Below are 21612 nucleotides of genomic sequence, written 5' to 3' on the forward strand. Positions count from 1 at the left end.
TGCCATGATCTGATATTATCTCTATTATGGAATGTGGAACAGTGGAGCACAGCTTATTGCATTGGATATCAGTTCGATTATTTTATGTGACTTTGCATAAATTTTTATGTTGTGATATATTACAAACTACAAAAGGCTCAAGTAATGTCCTACAACAGCTGGCCACTGTAGTTTGTTAACAAACATTACTCAAACAGGAGAAAGTTGTTTAGAGCTCAACTAAATTAAAGATTAATAGATTGTCAACTATGAAATTAATGTCCAGCTATTTTGATTATTGATTATTTGGTTTGAGTCATTTTTTAGGAACACAGTCAAACTTTTCTGATGTCAGCTTGTTAAATGTGAATATTTTCTAGTTTCTTCTCTCCTCTGTGACAGTAAACTGACATTTGAGGACGTTGTCTTGGGCTTTGGGAACACACTGATCCACATTTTTCCGCCTGCCGTGTGTTCATGCCTGCGTGCATGCGTGTGCATGTGTGTAATTGAGTAAAAATAAAGTACAGTAGGGTTGGGCGATGTCTAAATTGGCCTATCCAGTTGTGTATGCTCCTGTTGCCAGACCTTCCTCCGCAGCGCTGTGGAGATAGGTCTGGCAATGCGAGACTAGTCTTGCTGTAACATTTGTGTTTCTTCTCCGAGTTGGCAACCTTCAACACGGTGTCTGATTTACAGCCCCCACTTCACTCTGTCACGCCTACACCACCGCAACTTGATAAGTGATTCTTCTCACATTGTCCCCATCATTCTACTTACCCACCACCTGTCTGCTTACCATGTCCAACTCTAGCTGCCACAGGCATAATGACCAAGCTAAACACGCACTCACACACCACAGCTGGCATCTGAAGTCAAGTGGCATACACTGGTGTTTTTAAAGCTCTCCTCGCCTCTATTTAAATACTGCAGCAATGTTTATTTTGATGACTTACGGGAATGACAAGATAAGGCTTTCTATCCTCCAAATGTTGACATATGCTCCTGCTGACATGAAGTGCAAATGTATATTTAATAACATCTACAGCCCCCCCTCCTCACACCTCAGCTGGCATATTGAGTGACAACCAGATGATTTTGGGGTCTTGTCAGGCGAGGTACGCAGCTAGAAAGTGCCATGAGATTCACGTGTCGCCACTGATTGGGACATGTCCATCGCTGGTCTACAAGCTGCATGCAGATGCTGTTCCCAGAACACATATAGATGGCTCACACATGTACTCAGTTGGTGGTCCGAGAGTCCTACTGTCATTAAACAGGGTGCAGTATGTTAAGCAGGTGCATTTCTGTCTGTGGCGTGAAGTTATGGAATGCATTACCAAGGGAATTAAAACATATTGGGAATGTTTTTAAATTTAAAAAAGGTTTTAAAGACATGATACTAGATAAGTATAGACATTGAGTATTATTGTGTGTGAAGGTGGATAATCATGTTGATGATGACAAAAAAAACATTACCATTATAGTTGTCATCATTAATTATGATATTATTTACCTTAAGATGGCAGTTGTAATTTTTATATATATATATATATATATATATATATAAAGCACTGACCCTTAATGGGTGTATGTATGTGTGTATGTATGTTTGTGGGTATGTATGTAGGTATGTATGTATATATGTATGTAGGTAGATGTAGGTATGTTTTTAACTTGTTTTAAAAATGTGACAAGGGGGGGGGGCGTTATATAAGCTGAAGCTTCTAACCCTACCCTTTGGTTATAACTAATGACCAAATAAATTCATTCATTCATTCATTCATTCATTCATTCATTCAAGTGTGTACAGGACATTTTCTATTAGTATTTTACAGCATGTTTGGCCCTGTTTAGATTTGACTTATCTTGGATAGGGAGGGTGCTTTTAATATTGCATTGTCCTGATCAGAGATTTTGTTCCCAATCTAATCCCAAAATACAGAGCCGCCCAAGTAAAACCAAGGCCGTTTCCTGAGGCCAAGTGCAGTTCAGAAAACATCGCTTTGCAGAGCTCCAGTCTGTGTCTTGTAAATGGGCCTGTATGGCTCTCAGAATGACTTCACGATGGTTTGTGCGTTGTCTTAGGTCCAGCTGAAGAAAAACAAGGCCTTCAGACGTTTTAAGAAACTACAGGAAGCCCGACCAGAGTTCAACAACCAGAAGCTCGAAGACTTGCTTCAACTTCCCGTTCAGCGGATCGACCAGTAAGATTTCTCCTTCTGTCTAAATGAAAAGGCCTGATGGTACTTTTTCTCTAGCTAGGAAAACCCTGTGGAATACTACCTTTTTAGTTTCGTGCGTGTGTGTGTAACTGTGTCTGTGTTAGGGCTGCACTATATTTTTTTTCATCGTCTAACGTAATTTCCACTGATTTAAGTCTTCTTGTATACACACTTTGTTGCTAGTGGGTGACATGAAGGCTCTGTATGCACAGCAAACCACCAATCACAATCAATGTTGATCAATTTATCAAACAACCAAAGCAGGCCCCGCTAGTCGACCACAACCTGAAATTTAGAGGAAGCAATCTGCATGCATTGTTAATATCATTGACTTTAGCCTGGATTGATAGTATTATATGAATACAGTGGTGTCCTGTCAGTCAACCGGTGTATTTCACTACCTAATGTCCCTCTCCAAAATTTCTTCAGAAGAGTTTCGGGATTAGGAAGGTACAGATTCTGTGGGGTTGTGTGTGTGGTGGGGGAAATTGAGCCATATTTGATCCACAGAGCTACCCCACAACTTATGCAACAGACAATATTCTCTGCCGGGTCACATTTGGCCCGTAACACCACATAGGTTACTTTTTATTTTTTTTTTATTTTTTACTTATTATGTTTTGTTGCGTTACAATAGCTGTTTCTGAGGATATCATGAAGTCTTTTTCCAATCAAAAGAAGTAAATAGTACTTTTTACATGTCTGAACTTGAAAACTGTTCAAACATATAAGGGTTACATTTCATTCATAATGGTCTTAAAAAGGGCTTCAAAAGTCTTCAATTTCCATCTATCCATCAATCTTCGTCCGCTTATCCGGTGTCGGGTCGCGGGGGGAGCAGCTCCAGCAGGGGACCCCAAACTTCCCTTTCCCGAGCCACATTAACCAGGTCTGACTGGGGGATCCAAAGGTGTTCCCAGGCCAGGTTGGAGATAAAATCCCTCCACCTAGTCCTGGGTCTTCCCCGAGGCCTCCTCCTAGCTGGACGTGCCTGGAACACCTCCCTAGGGAGGCGCCCAGGGGGCATCCTTACCAGATGCCCGAACCACCTCAACTGGCTCCTTTCGACGCAAAGGAGCAGCGGCTCTACTCCGAGCTCCTCACGGATGACTGAGCTTCTCACCCCTCTAATCTCTAAGGGAGGAAACCCATTTCGGCCGCTTGTACCCTGTCTTCAATTTGACTGTGAAACCTGCAGAAACTGTTCAACTTCTTTCACATCTTCAGTTGTCTCTTTCTAATTGATGCTAAAGTTATATAAAATATTTGTGTTTTTTTTTTTTTTTTACTTGAAACAGTGTTTGTGGTACTTCCACCATGGAGAGCACTGCTGGAGATGGGTCACACATTTTATGCTTGACTTCTGTTTTTGCTGTTTAGTTGTTTTTCTTTCACCAGTCACCCGCTGCACTGCACAATGTATAGTCTCCGTGACAGATGTAATTATTATTATTTGACGTAGCACCATGCAAGTACTCAAGCTGTCCAGAAACTGTCAAAATGTCTTTTCTTAAGCGCAAGTTTTTGTTGGCTGTAATTTCATGCGGTCCTGATCTTGCTTGTTAATTAGTGGAACGAGGAGAAATGGGCAGAAACGTGCTTTCCTATGCAGCAGATATCTGACAGAGGTTTATCAAGCTGCTTGCTTGTATCTTAATTAGGCCCTTTTACGTCTCACGTTCTCATCTCTCCAGATGTACAGGCGAGCACTCTCTGTGTTCCATCCATCCATCATGGAAGAGAGAAGTTGTCTCTGAGATGAGCTGACCCTTCACCTTAACATCTGAGACACTTTGTTGTATCTCAGTTATGTTCACTTTCTCCTCTACAACAAAGAAATCACCTTCCCTTTGTTTTCTCACTGGTCCCACGCCTCGGGGATTATGTGGAACTCTGGGAATGCGCTTTCCAAGCTTTGAATACTGACAGGGACGCACTAGTCTATATCCACGACGTTCCACTTCCGGGATTGCTCCGGTGCCGCCGGAAATTCCACCAGATCACACTCTTTTCGGGAGGATGTCCGTCCCCTTCCTCTTTCTTTGTGTTGGCGTTCTAACCTCTGGTGGATTCATGAGGACTATGGTTAACTGCTCCTCAGATCTCTGCAGGGTAAATCCAGACAGCTAGCTAGACTATCTGTCCAATCTGAGTTTTCTCTCGCACGCCTAAAACTACTTTTGAACGTACACATGTTCCACCAAAACAAGTTCCTTCCCGAGGCTATTTAGCAGAGGCACCGTGGCTCTGTCTGGAGCTTAGCACCGCCAAGACGGTTGTGATTGGTTTAAAGAGACGCCAAAAAACCAGAGCACGTTTTTCTCCCATCCAGGAATGCTGTGAGGACTAGCCAGACCCTCCTCCGCAGTGCTGTGGAGGAAGGTGTGGCAAAGCGAGACTAGGAATGCACCAATCCTACCATTTCTTTCACGACAATACGATTCATCAACACAGGGTGTAATATCAATACTATATTCAAAATCTGTATACTGCATTGTGCGGACCTCATAGGAATCATTTTAATGTAAGGTACGCTTGCATGTGTGTTGTCATATCATTAGGTTAATTAAAACTGCTGGCTGGTATTTATTTATTTTGTGACCTTCATAGTTCATTGATGGGTAATTTGCTCACAACGCTGTGGAGATAGAATCAGCTTTAATGGCCAAGTGAGTGTGAACACATACAGGAAGTGTAACGCCGGCTTTTTATTTTTGAAGTGCTGTGAGGGAAAGAAGGGGGGCATCTTTACCAGCTAATGTAGCAAAGGCAGCTTTACATCATAGTCAAATCAGTACAGACTAGAGAAAAATGTGTCTGTGTCTGGTTTTTATTTGTTAATAAATTGCTAAAAAAATAAGTAACATTATAAAAACTACAATTTCCGCCTTTCGGTTTTATGCCCTCCCCAACCAGTCAAGTTGCAGTTTACAACCATGTTTGTCCAGACTCGTATTATATATGTAGTTAAGATTGATGCTAATTTAGAATTTTTTTCCTGACCAATAGCCGTCCCTCTAAACAGCTGCTCTGCGTAGAGCCTTCACAGAAGCATAAAACCCGCTTTAGTCTTTAGGTTATTGAAAATGGCTTACAAATATTTTCTGTACAGGAGTGAGAGGCCGGTTTACTTTTGCAACCAATAGGGGAAATGAGAGTACCCTCTAGGGCTGCCAGATATGAGGAAGATATGCGTTAATGTTGTTGAACATTGCGATAACGATATTACTTGTGATAAATAAACCAATATTAAAGTGTACTCAGTTCTGCCTTTCTGCTGCTTTCAGTATTGTAACATATTGTTTGTTGGATTAAAAACAAATCATTTCCAGCTTTCTTTTATTGAACAAATTGTTACATTTTAAAGTGCAATTTTCTGCTGATATTTTCTTTCAACTGACACAACAAATCTGAGTGTCTTGCACAATGTGTCGCAGCCTTTGGCGATGTGTTTATTTCGCTAGTTGATATCGCGATGATGATACAAAACTATATATTGTGCAGGCCTAGTACCACCACCCCATATGAGTATGCTGACCACTGTGTTGTATCTGACTCTGACACATAATCAGTGGGCCACATTCTCTCCAGCACAGCCCTCTCTCAGCGCCTCTTTCTCTGCACTTCCCATCATCATCATTGATTCGTCCGTCGTCCTCAGTGAAACTCAGGAGACTCGAGGGATGTGTCTAATTGTATGATGATTTTAAGTGGCACGGCTAGATAATCATCTCTGGCTGGCGCCTTACCTTGCTCCGGCTCCGTGGCTGGGAATAGCAGGAAATTGTTGTCACTTATCACCATTCAAGGATGATGGATGGTGAGCAGGGCGCAGAGTGTGGATACTTATGTTGCTGCTGGGGGAGGAATAAAATCATTGCCTTTATTAAGTGGCATTCACTAGAGCCGGCTGGAGCAGTCATCGCCGTCCTCCCCACTGAGATCTCCATTATGACAGTGATGGGGTCTCGAGTTGATTGTGGCAGTGAATAGCAGCCCTCTCGGCCTGGATTGGCCGTGTTTGTGTCAATAATAGAGAAGCAGCTCTCGTACAGATGGCAGCACTTGGAGGCCTTGGGATATATTTGCTCTAAGCTGAGCACCATTTAGTATAACAAGGGAATGTCCCGGTGGTGGGCTCACTGTAGAGACCGAGCATGCTCTGTGTAAAGGCCGTACATCTCCAGAGGTCTCCGGGTCATTGTCATACTTGCTAAGCATTGAGGAGCGTGTAGCTGTGTGCTGTATTGGCCATGCTTGTTTTTGTCTTTCAATTGTCAAGGTAGGATTTCAAATTGACGGCTTCATGTGCTCAGGTAGTTCCATCATGTCTAACAGCTAAACACAGTAAGGGTCTCCAACACAAGGTCAGAGCATTAATTAATTTCTTTTGAAAGAACTCTGAAAGAGCCTTTCTTAAGTGGCTCCTCTCCTGGTCTAGACGCACCGAGTTGTATTTCTGTTAATAATTTGTGTTACATTGTCTGTCAATTGACCCTACAGTTCATTGTCAAGTTTGAAGTGAGGCTTGCAATGAAACAAAGTGCCTCAATTAAGGTCTGAGACTGTTTTGTTGTCAATCATTAGTTGATTTTATTGAGCCTGAATGTAGAGACCACACTTGGTAGTTGGGAAGAAAAGTTTAAGATAAGGAATATTGAATATAGATTATCTAGTATAAAGTCATCTGAGAGGTAGATACACACCCCTACTCTGGACTGCCACAGTAGAGCAAGCAGTGGCACTCAGTGCGTTTACATGCACAGCAGTATGGTCTGACCCCGTATACACCAGCAGGGAAGAATGGGAAGAAGGACTGAGTAACTCTACCTCTTGTACAGTAGGTGGTGCTCTGCCAACGTACAACTAGCTTATTCTTCCGGACGACCAATGTCAACATTACACCGAATGGTCACTAAATAGGACAACTTCATGTTTCATTTACACACACTTGTCACAGCATAGGAAAGCACCGTGTTCCCACCAGACGACTTGTTTGGCTCATTATATCTGTAACCAGTGTCGGGTCGAAATAGCAAGCTAACTTCGTTAGCTAACTAACATTAACATAAGCCAGCGGCCGCAGCGGGGGCTGCTCAGTCCATCCACTTTTTTGCCGCAACAGCGTTGACAGCCCCGGAGATGGACAAACTGAAGGAGTTCTCTAGCTCTGTTAACCAGGGTATGAGAACCGGGGTAAGGTGTTAGACCTGGTATAGCCTTAACCCGATGTATAATTGTCTATTTAAACATTATGTAAACGCACACGAGTGTCTTCGATAGCATGGCGAGGTTGGCGGCTGTGGCTCAGAGGATGGGCAGGTTGTCCATTCATTGCCCACGTGTCCAAGTGTCCTTGGGCAAGACACCAGCACCTTGAATTGTAGCTCACTGCCATCAGTTTGTGTGGGGAAATTTGGTGAATCGCAAGCAAATTGTAAAGCTTTGTCCTACTAAGGTTAAAATCGCTTTACAAGTGCAATCCATTTCCCATCGGAGCATGTCAGGCTGCTCCCGTTCCCGTCCTCCTTCTCTATTTCAGTAGCGCTTCCCTGATTTTTAGTCCAGGCTGGTTTTGTAAAAGTTTGTAACCTGCCATCCTGTATATCTACGTTGTTCTGTGAACAATGACAGAGTGGAGAAAAACGCATCAGGTGTTTTGACTGACCGGTTTGAATTGGGGGGCTTCTCGACTGATGATTCCAATCATTAAGGTTCATGAGGCAGCACAAATTTCTTCCTTGCAATGTATTAACATAAAAACTGTCTGACTAATCTTTACACTGATTTAAGTTGACTCGTGCAGCAGCAACCAGTAATAAAAGCTCCAGTCATTCTGGAGTTTGACTGAAAAGTGTTTCCTAATGTCTACATTTACTTTCTCTTTGAGTTACAGTAGAGACACTATTCACTTCATAATACATTTGAATTGCTCAAGTTTGGACAGTGGAATACCTCTAGTCTTCTGTATTTACCACGGATGTGCATTCCTTTCCTTTGAAGCTATTAAAGTTGAGTAATTACCCACAAGCCTGCACCATGTTCACTAACCCATACAGAAGCCTGCCGGTGCATCGTGTCTCTTAATTACCAATTTGAATCCTTAATGCATGTATGGGAAGCAAAAATAATTAGACAGATATTTCCTCCATCTCTTTTCTTTACTGACGTGTGTGCAAATGCCCAAATGACCTGGCATGTCTGCCAGGAGAGAGTGAGAAAAAAGCCTGCATGTCATCTGCATACGATAAAGGAATTAGCAGCTCCTGCTGCAGCAGGCACACCCCTCCACCAGCACATGCTTTCTGAAGCTGCATTCTTCATTAGAATATCTGAACTGTCATAAATATGCTTCAGCTTACGTTATTGTCTCATTATCTTTTCTTTGCTTTGCTGCTAATGAGCGGGACAGGGCAGCTGAACGAGAGAGTTCTGTTTACATTATTTGAAATGTGCCGTAATAATGCTCATTAGAGTGTTCCCTTTTTGTTACACAGTAGCTTTAATTAGATTTTTGTCTCCACTCCTTAACAAGAACGAGGGTATCCATCGCTAATAATGCCTGTAATGTATTTGTTATTACACGATGAGACAAGAAGAAAAAGACGTGAAATTATTTCTCTTTTTAAGCATCTCTTAATTAAAAGAGGGTAAATTGGCTCTCGTTTGGCTTCTGTTTCATTTTCAATGAGTAATCGACTACAAGAGCAATGCCCTCCTCCTCCTCTTCCTCCTCCTCCTCCTACACCCACAGACCCACCGCCGTGCTAACCTGCTGTTCTGTACTTCATGCTAATGCAGCACACGCTTTGCTTTTTTGCTTTTTTCAGCGGATAGAGTTGCTCAGTTGTCATGGAGATAGGTTAGTTGTTATCACATGAGCTTAGTATGACACGTAATTCGTTCATGAAGAAATAGTAACCTCTGTCTCTGTACGAAGACGGTCTCCGGTGTCAAATATCAATGTCCTTGATCTTTCCACGGCCGTCCACTCATTCCTGCTCGTTGGCCTTTGACCTCTTCCCAGTGGACACTGAGTGGGTTCGCTGGAGCAGTCATCGCCGTCCTCCCCACTGAGATCTCCATTATGACAGTGATGGGGTCTCGAGTTGATTGTGGCAGTGAATAGCAGCCCTCTCGGCCTGGATTGGCCGCGTTTGTGTCAATAATAGAGAAGCAGCTCTCGTACAGATGGCAGCACTTGGAGGCCTTGGGATATATTTGCTCTAAGCTGAGCACCATTTAGTATAACAAGGGAATGTCCCGGTGGTGGGGTCACTGTAGAGACCGAGCATGCTCTGTGTAAAGGCGCGATTTTCCAGAGGTCTCCGGGTCATTGTCATACTTGCTAAGCATTGAGGAGCGTGTAGCTGTGTGCTGTATTGGCCATGCTTGTTTTTGTCTTTCAATTGTCAAGGTAGGATTTCAAATTGACAGCTTCATGTGCTCAGGTAGTTCCATCATGTCTAACAGCTAAACACAGTAAGGGTCTCCAACACAAGGTCAGAGCATTAATTAAATTCTTTTGAAAGAACTCTGAAAGAGCCTTTCTTAAGTGGCTCCTCTCCTGGTCTACACGCACCGAGTTCTCCATCCATCCATCAATCCATCCATCCATCTTCGTCTGCTTATCGGGGGGCGGGTCGCAGTGTCGGTCATGTAGTTGTATATGGGAAGAAATAGTAACCTCTCTCTGTCTCTGTCTCTGGCGTCAAATATCAATGTCCTCCTTAGGGCTGGGCACCGAACGTCGATACTTTTATGGCACCGAAGGCCATAAAATGAGTATCGGAAAATTATTAATCTCTCGGTGCCAAATTCCGGTTCCAAAAGCGTCTGAACGCGTAAGCACAAGCTTATCTGTCCTCTCTGCATACTGACAGAGAGCAGAGCTCCGACTGACACACACACACAGAGCGGTGCGGACGGAGTAAACTACGTCGTCTGCTCTGTAGTTTTGTTGAAGTCCCAGAGAGTCACAGCGATGCCGATAAAGGGGTTTCAAGTGTAGTTACAGTTTTTCAAAACTTCACGCAGACAGCGTTTGCTGCAATGTGATATTAATGGCGAGCCCAAAGCGGTCGCGGTGCTGCTGATGTTACACTTCCTCTTAGACAAGCAGGCACAACGGTGGTTTCTCTGCCCTGATGACTGACTGACAGGCTGAGCTTGTAAGGCAAGGCAACTTTATTAATGTTACTCTGAGAGAGCAGCGTTATCAGAATTTTTACATTTTGATAACTGTTTTGATTTAGCCTGACGTGGTCATACTCAGATTCTAGTCAGAATGTGAGTCTGAAACCGCTCCATTGGGCTGTGATTATGGGGCATGTTCCAACCGAACCAGGAAAAAAAAATGCCTCTGCATTCATTGGATAGACCTACAACCAATCAGAGCAACGGAACTCAACTGTCAACAGAACTCAACACTGTATCGTCTCCATAGCAACCACTCTGCACAATGCATTCGTTCTAACTTCCGACTTTTAGACTTTTTTTGAAGCTGGATATATCATTTGTTGCGTGTAAATATAAATGTGGATAACGTTAGTTATCGCGCTCCCTCTCTTCACTCACTCTCTAACTCGCTCCACCATATAACGCTACCGTGCTTTCTTCTAACGCCGCTGGGCGCTCCCTCTCTTCACTCACTCTCTATCTCTCTCCACCATATAACGCTCTCTCTCTTCAGTCTCTCTCCACCATATAACGCTACCATGCTTTCGGGCAGTTGTTGAGGCTCCTCCGCTGAGGATTTTAAAATGAATGCGCTGTCGATGTCTTCTGTAACAGACGCGATGGTGGAATCTACACCTCTCAGTTCTCCAGCGGCAGCCACCTGTTACCTGTAAACATATTCAACCCAAGCGTTCTTTGGTGACGTGGTTGATTCTGTTACTGTTGATCATCTGTCCGACAATTTGATTGGTCCGAACAGATCTGTTCGGGCAATAATTGCTCCTCAATGGAGCAAGTCCAGACCGAACTTCCCGACCTCGAATGTTGTGGGCGGGGCTAAGTTTGGCTGGCATCCAGGCTAGTTTTGATTCACAATTAAGGTGGAAAATAAAAGCTTTGTGTTTAATGTATTTTTGTTGATGTTGAAATGGATTTTAAAACCTATGGTATCGAAAAAAAAGTATCGTTAGGAACCGGTATCGAAACTGAGGTATCGAAATTGGCACCGGATCGAAAGATTTTGAATGATGCCCAGCCCTAGTCCTCCTTGATCTTTCCACGGCCGTCCACTGACTCCTGCTCGCTGGCCTTTGACCTCTTCCCAGTGGACACTGAGTGGGTTCGCTCGGGTGTTCATTCACTCTCTTTTCTTGCTGTTTCGGTGATGGGAGTGTTCCCCACAGCTGTCCCATGTGATGTCATGATGATGTCATACACTACTCCAGTCTTCTTCTCTGGGACCCTTATTATTTACCCAAATATTTCAAAACCATAACAATTCCGAGAGCTAGTAAAGCAGTCGGGTCACCGAATTACTGGCTAACCCCTCAGTCACATTAGCTACAAGAGACAGAGACAAAGCGACAGGCCTACCATTCATTTTCAATGGGAGGGGCCGTTTGCCAGCGACAAGCGACGAGCTCACCGCTGCCACGAGCAAGGCGGGGCCAAAATAGACCAGAAGTCTATTTTATGCAAATGCTGAGCGATGCGACAAAGCGACTGCCAATCGGAGTAAAGGCAGCGTGACGTATGTCAGTGGCTCGAGTCGAAGAAAATCATTCAAGATGGTGGAAAACGATTCAGGACATTGTATTTATGTATATATCTGATATGTTTGGCATTTTATCTCATATATTTTGTTACTTTTATCGAGAAATAAATACTTTTAAATCCAAAAACATCGTTCTTGTGACTTAACAATACCTCTGAAGTAACTTTTAAGACGTGCTTGAAGGTAGCACCGGAGAATTTCTGTTTACTGTTGCCAAGCAACCAGGGGTAGGCCAGGCACGCCCAGGAGCGCCCACAAGCGAGTGCCTGTCGCTCTCTTTTGTAGCTAATGTGACTGTAGGGTAATGAAGCAAGTTTCCAAGTGCAGCTTGAAGAATCACCGTTGTGTTCTATTCTCTACACACACAGTCCTTACAAACACTGTCACACTCTCTAACACATGTCTTATTCCACTAATGCCACCACATGGACCAGTAGCAGTGGTGTACAGTCTGCTAGTATCACTAATGGCCTCTCTCAGTGGCACCACTATGTCTCAAAAAAATAAAAAATAAAAAGCCCAGACTACACAGAGAGAGGGCTGCAGAGGCAGACACACAGTGGAAATCAATGGCAAGTGTCAATGCACTTCAAGGTCACATCATCCTAGTAAAAAGGATAAAGATTTCTGAGGAAGCTGACACTCTTCACAACTATTTACCTCAGATGGAAACTGAATTTGGAACAAAAAGTTACTTAGTTTCACCATAGATTGGTTGCATTTTCTTGATTTGTTTATGTAAAGAGGACATATAATGCAAAATTAACTTTTTTCATGTTTCTTCAAAACAAACCCTTGGTGTCCCCCACCCCCAAAGTGTGAGAAAAGACCACCCTTTTTCTTGATCTATCAGAAAACTTGTGCAACAACGAGCGAGTCAGATTTGATGCTGAATATGGAGTCCTATGGGGCTGCTGTGCCATAGAACCCCGTCCACTGATACTTACTGAATGGACTTTGCTGTCTACCATTGGGATTTCCTCGCTATCGAGTACCTGGTCACTCGGCAGGAGCAAAGCATGCAACTTGGTTGTCGGCTGCAAGGACCAACAGAAAGAACTTCATGACCTGCTATCGTCTGTGGATTTAAAGACCCAGCTGATTAACTTTATTCTCTACTGAAATGGCCCCACAACAACTGGAAAACTATCGGAGACCCAACTTTAAACACGACATCGCTAACTTTTGCCATTTTTATGTTTTACTGTTTATTATGCAGGTTAGGCTGTTGAAGTTAGCATTAGCAGGTTGCACAGCTAATGTGGCTAGCATCAATTGTCACAAACACAAGTCGTGTGTGTGTGTGTGTGTTTGTGTGTGTTGCGGCTGTATTGTGTGTATGTAGATTTACCTGATTGACGTGCCCTGAAGATACACAAACAACAAGAACAAATGATCAAACTGTAAGGAATTTCAGAAACAGTTGTGTGTAGTTAACAGCCAGCATCTTACAGCTTCTACTAAATGCATCTATAGCTATTGACATATTCAACACGTTCAACTCAAAGCCCAGAAGACTCTGCCTTGTGTAGGCCTGTATAGCTGCAGGTAAGCCAGGGTCTGTTTTTATTCTTTGGACAGAATCCTCGTTTTGGTCACCGCCTCCAGAGAGTCCAGCTCAACTGGTCCTTCACTCACTGAGCTGGTCTTACCAAAGAGCTTGTTAGCGTCCCTTTTCCCCTCCCGCTCCTTCCCTAGGCGCCACGGAGGGAAGCCAAACACTGTTCATCTAAACACACCGCTTTATTGTTTTATCTCAGGTCTTGATTCACTTATAACTAATAGTCATTTATAACTTCTGAACGCAGTGATAGTCAGTGCTTCATTTGTTTTCTGCCACGCAACGTGTCATGTTCCAGCTGTGTCTGTCCGAGGTTGTCACCATGAACACTACTTCAGGGCCAAACCTGTTCTCTCCGTCTGCATTAATCAGGAGCTTACGTCAGGCTGTGTGTAGGCACGGGCTGGTATGATGACCTTCAGCAAAAATAGTTTCACGGTATTGCAATTACAGCTTTAAAATGTTTTATTTTTTAAATGTCTGGATTAAAAAAAAAAACTAAAACTTTTTTTCCATTCAACACAACGGGCCCTATCTTGCACCTGCCGCAGCGCAAACCCGCCGCAAGTGTCTTTGCTAGTTTAAGACCAACGTAGTTGTCAGTTTCCCGTCGAGCACAAATGCACCTGCGCCCATATGTGCGCCCATCTGTGCGCCAATGGGCGTGCTGGTCTTACAGGGAGGTGTGTTCAGGTGCATTCTGGGAGTATTGCTATCTTGAGGCAGCGGGAAGTGATCGCGCCATTGACCAACAAAAACCTGGTCTAAAGTCAATAACGCAGCATTTCATTGTTATTTTAACAGAGCATTAGTAAAATGCTCCTAGGCTCGTGCACAGCGCGTGCACACTATGCTTGTTACACACACAGGGATGAACAGCAGCACACACACATGCAGAAGATTACAAATAAAAATATTAGGGTGCAAATCCTCCATCATAACAGCAATGCTCCAAGGTCCAAACGTGCCTGGCTTTTAAAGGGAATGAGAGCTGATCTCTGATTGGTTGATTGCATGTTACACCCAAAACACACCTCTGATTAATGAAGACACTAAGTACAACCCTTTAGAACCAGGCGCCCGGACCCTTTTTTCCGCCATCAAACTAGCAAAAGTGGACTAAACGCACCTGCGCCAGGTGCTTCACGCCGTGCCCTGAGATCATTAAAATAGGGCCCGATGTATTTGATTTCGAAATCCACTGCACACTGGCGGGGAGAGGGATTACTAAACTGCCCTTTCTGTCCTTGTAGACTCATACAAAGACAGCTCATGCCTTAGGAACGGTTGAAATCGTGACTTTGCCTAGTTGTGTGTACAGTTAGATTCCTCTGAGGGACATTTTGTGAGGCACCACTGTAGTTTTTCTGCAGTCAGTGTGCAGTGACGGGACAAGTGATGTACCGTTCACCGGTGGCTGCAGCTCTGACGGTGGCTGGCCTGCATGAGTAACGTCGGATGGAAAAGCACGTCTCACTCACTTTCACCAACAAACGACAAAGTTCAAGTTTAACCTTTTTTTCCCGTGATATTTGAAGACTGTGATCACACAGTGACCTGTTGTTGTTTTTTTCTGTTTTCTCCCAGGTATAAGCATTTCCTCCAGGACCTGACTGCCAACACGAGTCCAGACAACCCCGAGTTTCAGCAGCTTTCAAGTAAGCGTCTTTTCTGATTGTGCTGCTGCTGCCTAAAAATCTGCAGATTAACCCTTGGTGTATCTGGAGCTGCACGCTCAAATTAGCACACGCAACGCCGAGGTTCCACGCTGTTGTCAGGATTGTTGTGGTTTGTCAGCGACGGCAACCCAACAACAAGTGATGAGGGGGGTGCTGATGTGCTTTGCATCGCTAGTCACAGAGTGGAACTCTTCCTACCTGTGACAAGCCGTTTGGAGCGCGGGAGAGTTAAGCAAAGCTGTACAATTATAGACCGCAAGGCCAGTCCTCCAACAGCAGGGAAAGAAAAGTAAAACAACCTGTGAGCTACTTTCATGTCAGCAGTCAGACTTTGTCATGGTGAAAGACAGCCCTCATTATCTTCATTTGAGCAACAAAAGAAAGTGCCCTCTTTCCCCTTTCATTCCTCATTTGTTGTTATTGTCACAGCGGCGCTTGGCTAGTGGAGAAATGAAAAGCGAGGCAAAGCTCAATATGCGTGTGAGTTCTAGTTTGATGAGGATTTTGACACGATTAATTGGGCGCGGATCAGAGGGTGTTAAGCGGGAGCCCGTATTAATAAATAAAAAAGTCTTCGACATCAACACGAATCCCAATAATGACTAATTTCAATCGTCAAACACCGAAACTGACTCAAGTGCGAATGTACACAAGGAATTATTTATGTGTATCAATTAAAATCTCATTGCTGGTGTGCTGCCTTTGCTTACAAATTAAAACAGCCTCTGACTCTAAGATGAAGGTACATATCTAAATGTGCTCCACCATCGCCTCTTCCTCTTCTCATTAGAGATCCTTTTTTAAACTCTGCTGCTGTGTGTGTGTGTGTGTGTGTGTGTGTGTGTGTGTGTGTGTGTGTGTGTGTGTCTCTCCTATAGTCAGCCTGGTTGTATTGTAAAGGGAATTATTTAAAAAAGAAATTCCAGACAAATCACATTGTATCTGATTAAGCCAACTAGCAGATTGAATCACCAGAGGCTTTGTTGTTGTTGTTTTCTCTTGTTGTGCTGCTCTGTGTCAGTTTGCTCTTCCTCTTCTTTGTTTCTTTTCCTCCCCCCCCCTCCCACCCCCCAGGCTCCCCTTCTCCCCTCGCAGTGCATTCAGACTGGATTTAATTGTTGTAATTGCAGTGCTCCAGGAGTTTTCATCAGCCCCGCTGTAATACGACACCCCTAACGGCTGACTCGGGCTGTAGTAACCGTCACCGCGTCTGACCTGACGCAACTCCCGAACTCTGTCAGAGGTTTAACAATAAAAGTGAGCCTTGCGCATGCCGTGGTCAAACACGCTCTAAATAGTGAATAAATGGAATCAAGAGCTGTGCGAAGTGGAAGACGTCTTCCGAATGTCTAATGGGCTAGATGTATTATTAATGCCTCGGCCAGAACTCAGCTCCAGAACGCCGTAATTAGGAGTGTTGTTTTTCTAAAGCAGGCGATGGAAAATATTCCAAACACGTACAACAAAGGGAAAAAAAAAAGTCTACACGGATGCCTTGTTTGGTTTACATTGTAATTGTTGTGAAGTTAAGCGAGCCAATTAGGCTGTGATTATTTTAGTGTAGACGAGTCGCCCTGAGGATCAAGTTCATCCGCGGAGTTCCAGCGCTCCCAACAAACGCAGGGAAAGTTGAGGTTGAAATTAGAATCCATCTGTTTGTTGTTATTTTGGATGCGTTAATGATGTAGTTCTAAATGTTTACAGCAATTATTATGGCTGCACACGGTAATTGGATGCTTCCGTCTATTTTGCTGATTTGCCTATTTGTTCTGGTATGATTTTATAGCTTTGTACAAAAAAGTTTTTGAAAGAGTTCTTTACATGCAGATACTGTTGCTGTGGCATTATATATAGTTAGTCTGTTGGCAGTTTGATTGACATACAATGAAAATAGCTCAGTTTTGATATTCTGTTGATTGACTGAGGAGGGCAGGACATTGTTCCTCAGTACATTTTGAAAACTGGCTGTTCGTAGTTCTGAATATCGAAAAGAAAAACTGTACTTTAAAGTTGGTACAGACTTTATTTTTTATTTTTTATAATACTTTTATTGCAATTTCTTTACTTAATTTACAATCCATTACCGTACGATGCAGTACAATTTAAAAAAAAAAAAAAAAAATGTGTGTACATATCTGTGCAATCCACTCAGTGCTGATGATGATAATAATAATAATAATAATAATAATAATAATAATAATAAAATGACAAAAGCACCCCTCATAGCTAAAGAAAAATTAACAAAAATAATAAAGTAAAGACAGAAAAAAGAAAAGTAAAGAAAAAAATCAATACACTTGAGCATCGCGATATTTTATTTTGCAATACTGTATCGATTTTCAAAAACACAATCCATTTTTGTTTTGTTTTTTAGTTTACGTGCAAAAATATTCATGTAAGACAGTGGTTCCTGTTTATGTTGTGTTTAAACCCTCTACTGCTAGATGGCTATGCTGAGACACACCACTAGTGTCCTTGCCTAGCAGTGCCTAGCAGGGCCTGACTTTATGCTAGAAGCTAACAACATAGCTATGGCTGAACTTTGGCCTACTTTAGCATATAAACATTAGCTCACTAAGAACCTGGGAACCACAATCCCAAATTGGCAGTTTGATTTTCTGTGTACTGAATTGTTTACCTAAAGTAAACTTCTTTGACTTTTAAGAACATCATGTCTTTTTTTAAATATTAGTTTTTCTAAAATTATACTTTAAAACAAATCCCAGTATATCGCCTGACGCACAGTATTGAAATATATTGAATCATGAACCATGTATCGGGATACGTATCGTATCGCCAGATTCTTGCCAATACAGAGCCCTAATGTATATGCATATACACATACGCTCTACACACACCTATCCACTTCTAAACATACATCTATAAATATCTATGTATACACATATGTACATACATACACTCCCAAACTTTTACCTAAGAAACATGGGAGTTGATTTGTGTGTAAAAAGTTAGCACACACCATACCTTAACTTAAAACACAATAACTTAGTTCATTCATTTATCAGTTAATCTACCAAAAACACTAAGGAAAGGGAAGGAAGTGCATGAATAAATATATAAAAATAAATATATAAGAATATAAATCTTTTACATAACAATAATTGGTATAAAATTTAAATCCATTGTTAATCATAATTTGTGTGTGTGTGTGTGTGTGTTTTTTTTTTTTTTTTTTTTTTTTTTTTTTTTTTTTTTTTTTTTTTTTTTTTGTGTGTGTGTGTGTGTGTGTGTGTGTGTGTGTGTGTGTGTGTGTGTGTGTGTGTGTGTGTGTGTGTGTGTGTGTGCAGGTTTTCTCCTCTCAGGTGCGTTGAACTATGCATGTCGAGTGATGTTTTTCTTTCCCAATCCGGCCCAGCCTCTGTTCTTCTTTACATTACTTTATCGATCTAAATTCCTCGTACTTTCCTAGTTTAGTTGTTGGCTTTATGTTGTATCCATTTAGCCCAGCGTCTTTCATACTCTTCATTTCTGATTCTGTATGTTATTCTCTCCATTTCTGAAACTTCATGCGTTGTTTCTTTCCATCTCTGGACTGTTGGTATTAATGGTTTCAGCCATGGCTGCAATTCTGGAAGTTCTACAGGGCTCTAGAGTCGCAAATGCGACCAAAATGTCGTGAAAATGACATGTAGGAAAGGGCAGCAGGTCGGAGTCGAACCTCTATATTTACCAACTGAGCTATCCGGGCGTCCTCTTTCTCTTTTAATCAGTCTGTTATTGTTGTTAAAACAAGTGAAGGAGCTTTCTTATATATATAAAATATATATATATATATATATATATATATATATATATATTCAGATGGTAGAGTCAGAATTTGGCGTAAACAGAATGAGAACATGGATCCGTCATGCCTTGTTACCACTGGGCAGGCTGCAGGCTGGTGGTGGTGGTGAGATTAAAATATCCCCCACACCATTACACCCCTGTAATGGTGTGGGGGATATTTTCTTGGCACATTTTAGGCATCTTAGTACCAATTGGGCATCATTTAGATGCCACAGCCTACCTGAGCATTGTTTCTGACCATGTCCATCCCTTTATGACCACCATGTACCCATCCTCTGATGGCTACTTGCAGCAGGATAATGCACCATGTCACAAAGCTCAAATCGTTTCAAATTGGTTTCTTGAACATGACAATGAGTTCACTGTACTAAAATGGCCCCCACAATCACCAGATCTCAACCCAGTGGAACATCTTTGGGATATGGTGGAACGGGAGATTCGTGCCCTGGATGTGCATCCCACAAATCTCCATCAACTGCAAGATGCTATCCTATCAATATGGGCCAACATTTCTAAAGAATGCTTCCAGCACCTTGTTGAATCAATGCCACGAAGAATTAAGGCAGTTCTGAAGGCGAAACGGGGTAAAACACGGTATTAGTAGGGTGTTCTAATAATCATTTAGGTGAGTGTACATCAGCCCAAGCGGACACACTGCCACAGAGAGGGGTAACAACCAGACTGTGTAAATGATGCACGGGGAGCTTTCACAGCGGCGTGGCCGCGGTATTTTTACGGTTTATCAGTACAGGTAATCCCACGGGAAGCCGCAACCAGCGTGCTACAATAGAGGATCTTTGCTACTACCAACGTTCTACTAACGTAAGCCTGGCTCTGAGCTAGTGTTGTTTTTGGCGGCCTGTATTGATTTTAGTTTTAGTCTAGTTGTTGCGTCAACCTGTCGTTTTAGTTTTTATTAGTTTTAGTCACGTTCATACTCTTTTTAGTCTAGTCAATTTTCAGTCGACTAAAAGTCTGAGCATTTTAGTCTCATTTTTGTCAGAATTATCCATGACTATTTTCGTCTAGTTTTAGTCGACGGAAACTGATGACATTTAGTCTAGTTTTAGTCGACGAGAACTGTATTTTAGTCTCTATTTATTAATGCAATTCTATTTAATCCAGTCAATATAGTAGAAGTACCTAGTAAAATGTTGGCCAAAAAGGGATGCTTAGTACACATGGGGCTAGATTTACTAACACTAGCGCAGTTTGCGCTGCGTCCGTTTATGCGAGTTCGGTAATAGCGCACGCTATGCTTCCACAGTTTGCGTAGTATTTATCAACCCTGACACCCATCAGGCAATCAGAGCCTTTCTCCGCCCACTATACCGTAAATTGCGCTGTAGCAAAGCGGTACTGGTGCTATGATATGGCTGAGTGCAGACTGCGATATTCCCTCTGCTGATGCTATGACTGTTTGAAATGATCCTGATGCCAATATATGTAATATAGCGAGGAGTTTAACAACTGCTGGAATGGGACGTGAACGCTGAGTGGGAGATTCAATTTCATCTTTGATTTCTTCCAGTAACTCTAATATTGCATGTCTGCTTGATCTGTAACGCTAAATGATGATTGTTCGTACTCGGAACAAAGTGTGATTCTTCTGTTAAAAATATTTTGCGCCTCGCCTATGTCTTCGTCTTGCTCAAATTACTGTTGCCATTTCACCAGCGGCATAAAAGGTCTACGAGGAAACTCGGCTGGCGGCTGGTTTAGACCTGCTTTTAAGAGGCGGAGAATTTCCCCGCAGAATAAGAGGCGCTCTTACTGACAGTCTTTGTAAATACCACGGAATATATAATTAGGCGCACTTTGCGCTTATCCTCCCACCTTTTTGGGTGGAACTCCCACTTTCCCCACGACCCTCCCACGAACACATATTGAAAGCGCAACTTGTCTCTTCTCGCTCATGTGGCAGACAATCTGCGATTCTACCCAAGTGCGCCCTGTTTGTAAATATGCCGCATCGGTTACGTCCGTCTTTGCGACCAATTAGCGCCTGGAAACAGGCGCAAACGGCTTGATAAATCTAGCCCATGGAGTCAGTCAGGTAGGAAATAAGAACCCACACACTCTCTCTCTCTCACACACACAGACACACACACACACAGACACACACACACCTTTGTCTCAGTCGTTTTCAGCTCCACAGCCTCATGAGTTGGCATTAGCTTTCTAAAATAGAAAGTAACGTTACGTTAATGTCTTGACTTACCTCAATTTCCTTATGGAATGGCTTGAGATGTCTCTTAAGGTTCGTGGTGTCTTTTCCTGTGATTTTGTGGCAACATTTCTCCCTATCTTTTTCCACAACAAGTTCCGTTTTCTTTTCCACTTCTATGTAATGAAAGTTTTTTCCAAATGCCGTTTCTTCTTTTTCTCCCAAAGAGGAACTCCAGCTGGCCTACCACGGTCCCAGCTTTCTCTGTGTCAGACTTCATTTAGTTTGTTGTCGTTTACGCTCTTCTCACTCTCACCGCTGCATCTTCTAAATAAAAAAACGGGCCTGAGGAAGTAACGTCGCCTGCATAGTGCGACCCGAGTGTGACCTGATGCAGCCCCTGAAGTGAGACACAGGGAACAGAAATACTGCAAAATAATTATAATAACGAGACTAAA

General features: G+C 42.7%; 1 protein-coding gene across 1 annotated transcript in view; it reads left to right on the forward strand.

The window, feature by feature from the left end:
* The window catches only part of arhgef39 (Rho guanine nucleotide exchange factor (GEF) 39), a 68636-nt gene that overhangs the window by 19619 nt on the left and 27405 nt on the right, over positions 1 to 21612 (forward strand). The window contains exons 6-7 of the mRNA XM_039792454.1: positions 2068 to 2186; positions 15086 to 15156. Coding sequence (XP_039648388.1) covers positions 2068 to 2186; positions 15086 to 15156 — 190 coding nt within the window. The remainder of the gene's footprint in view (positions 1 to 2067; positions 2187 to 15085; positions 15157 to 21612) is intronic.

Source organism: Perca fluviatilis, chromosome 23 (assembly GCF_010015445.1).
Source record: "Perca fluviatilis chromosome 23, GENO_Pfluv_1.0, whole genome shotgun sequence".
NCBI lineage: Eukaryota > Metazoa > Chordata > Actinopteri > Perciformes > Percidae > Perca > Perca fluviatilis.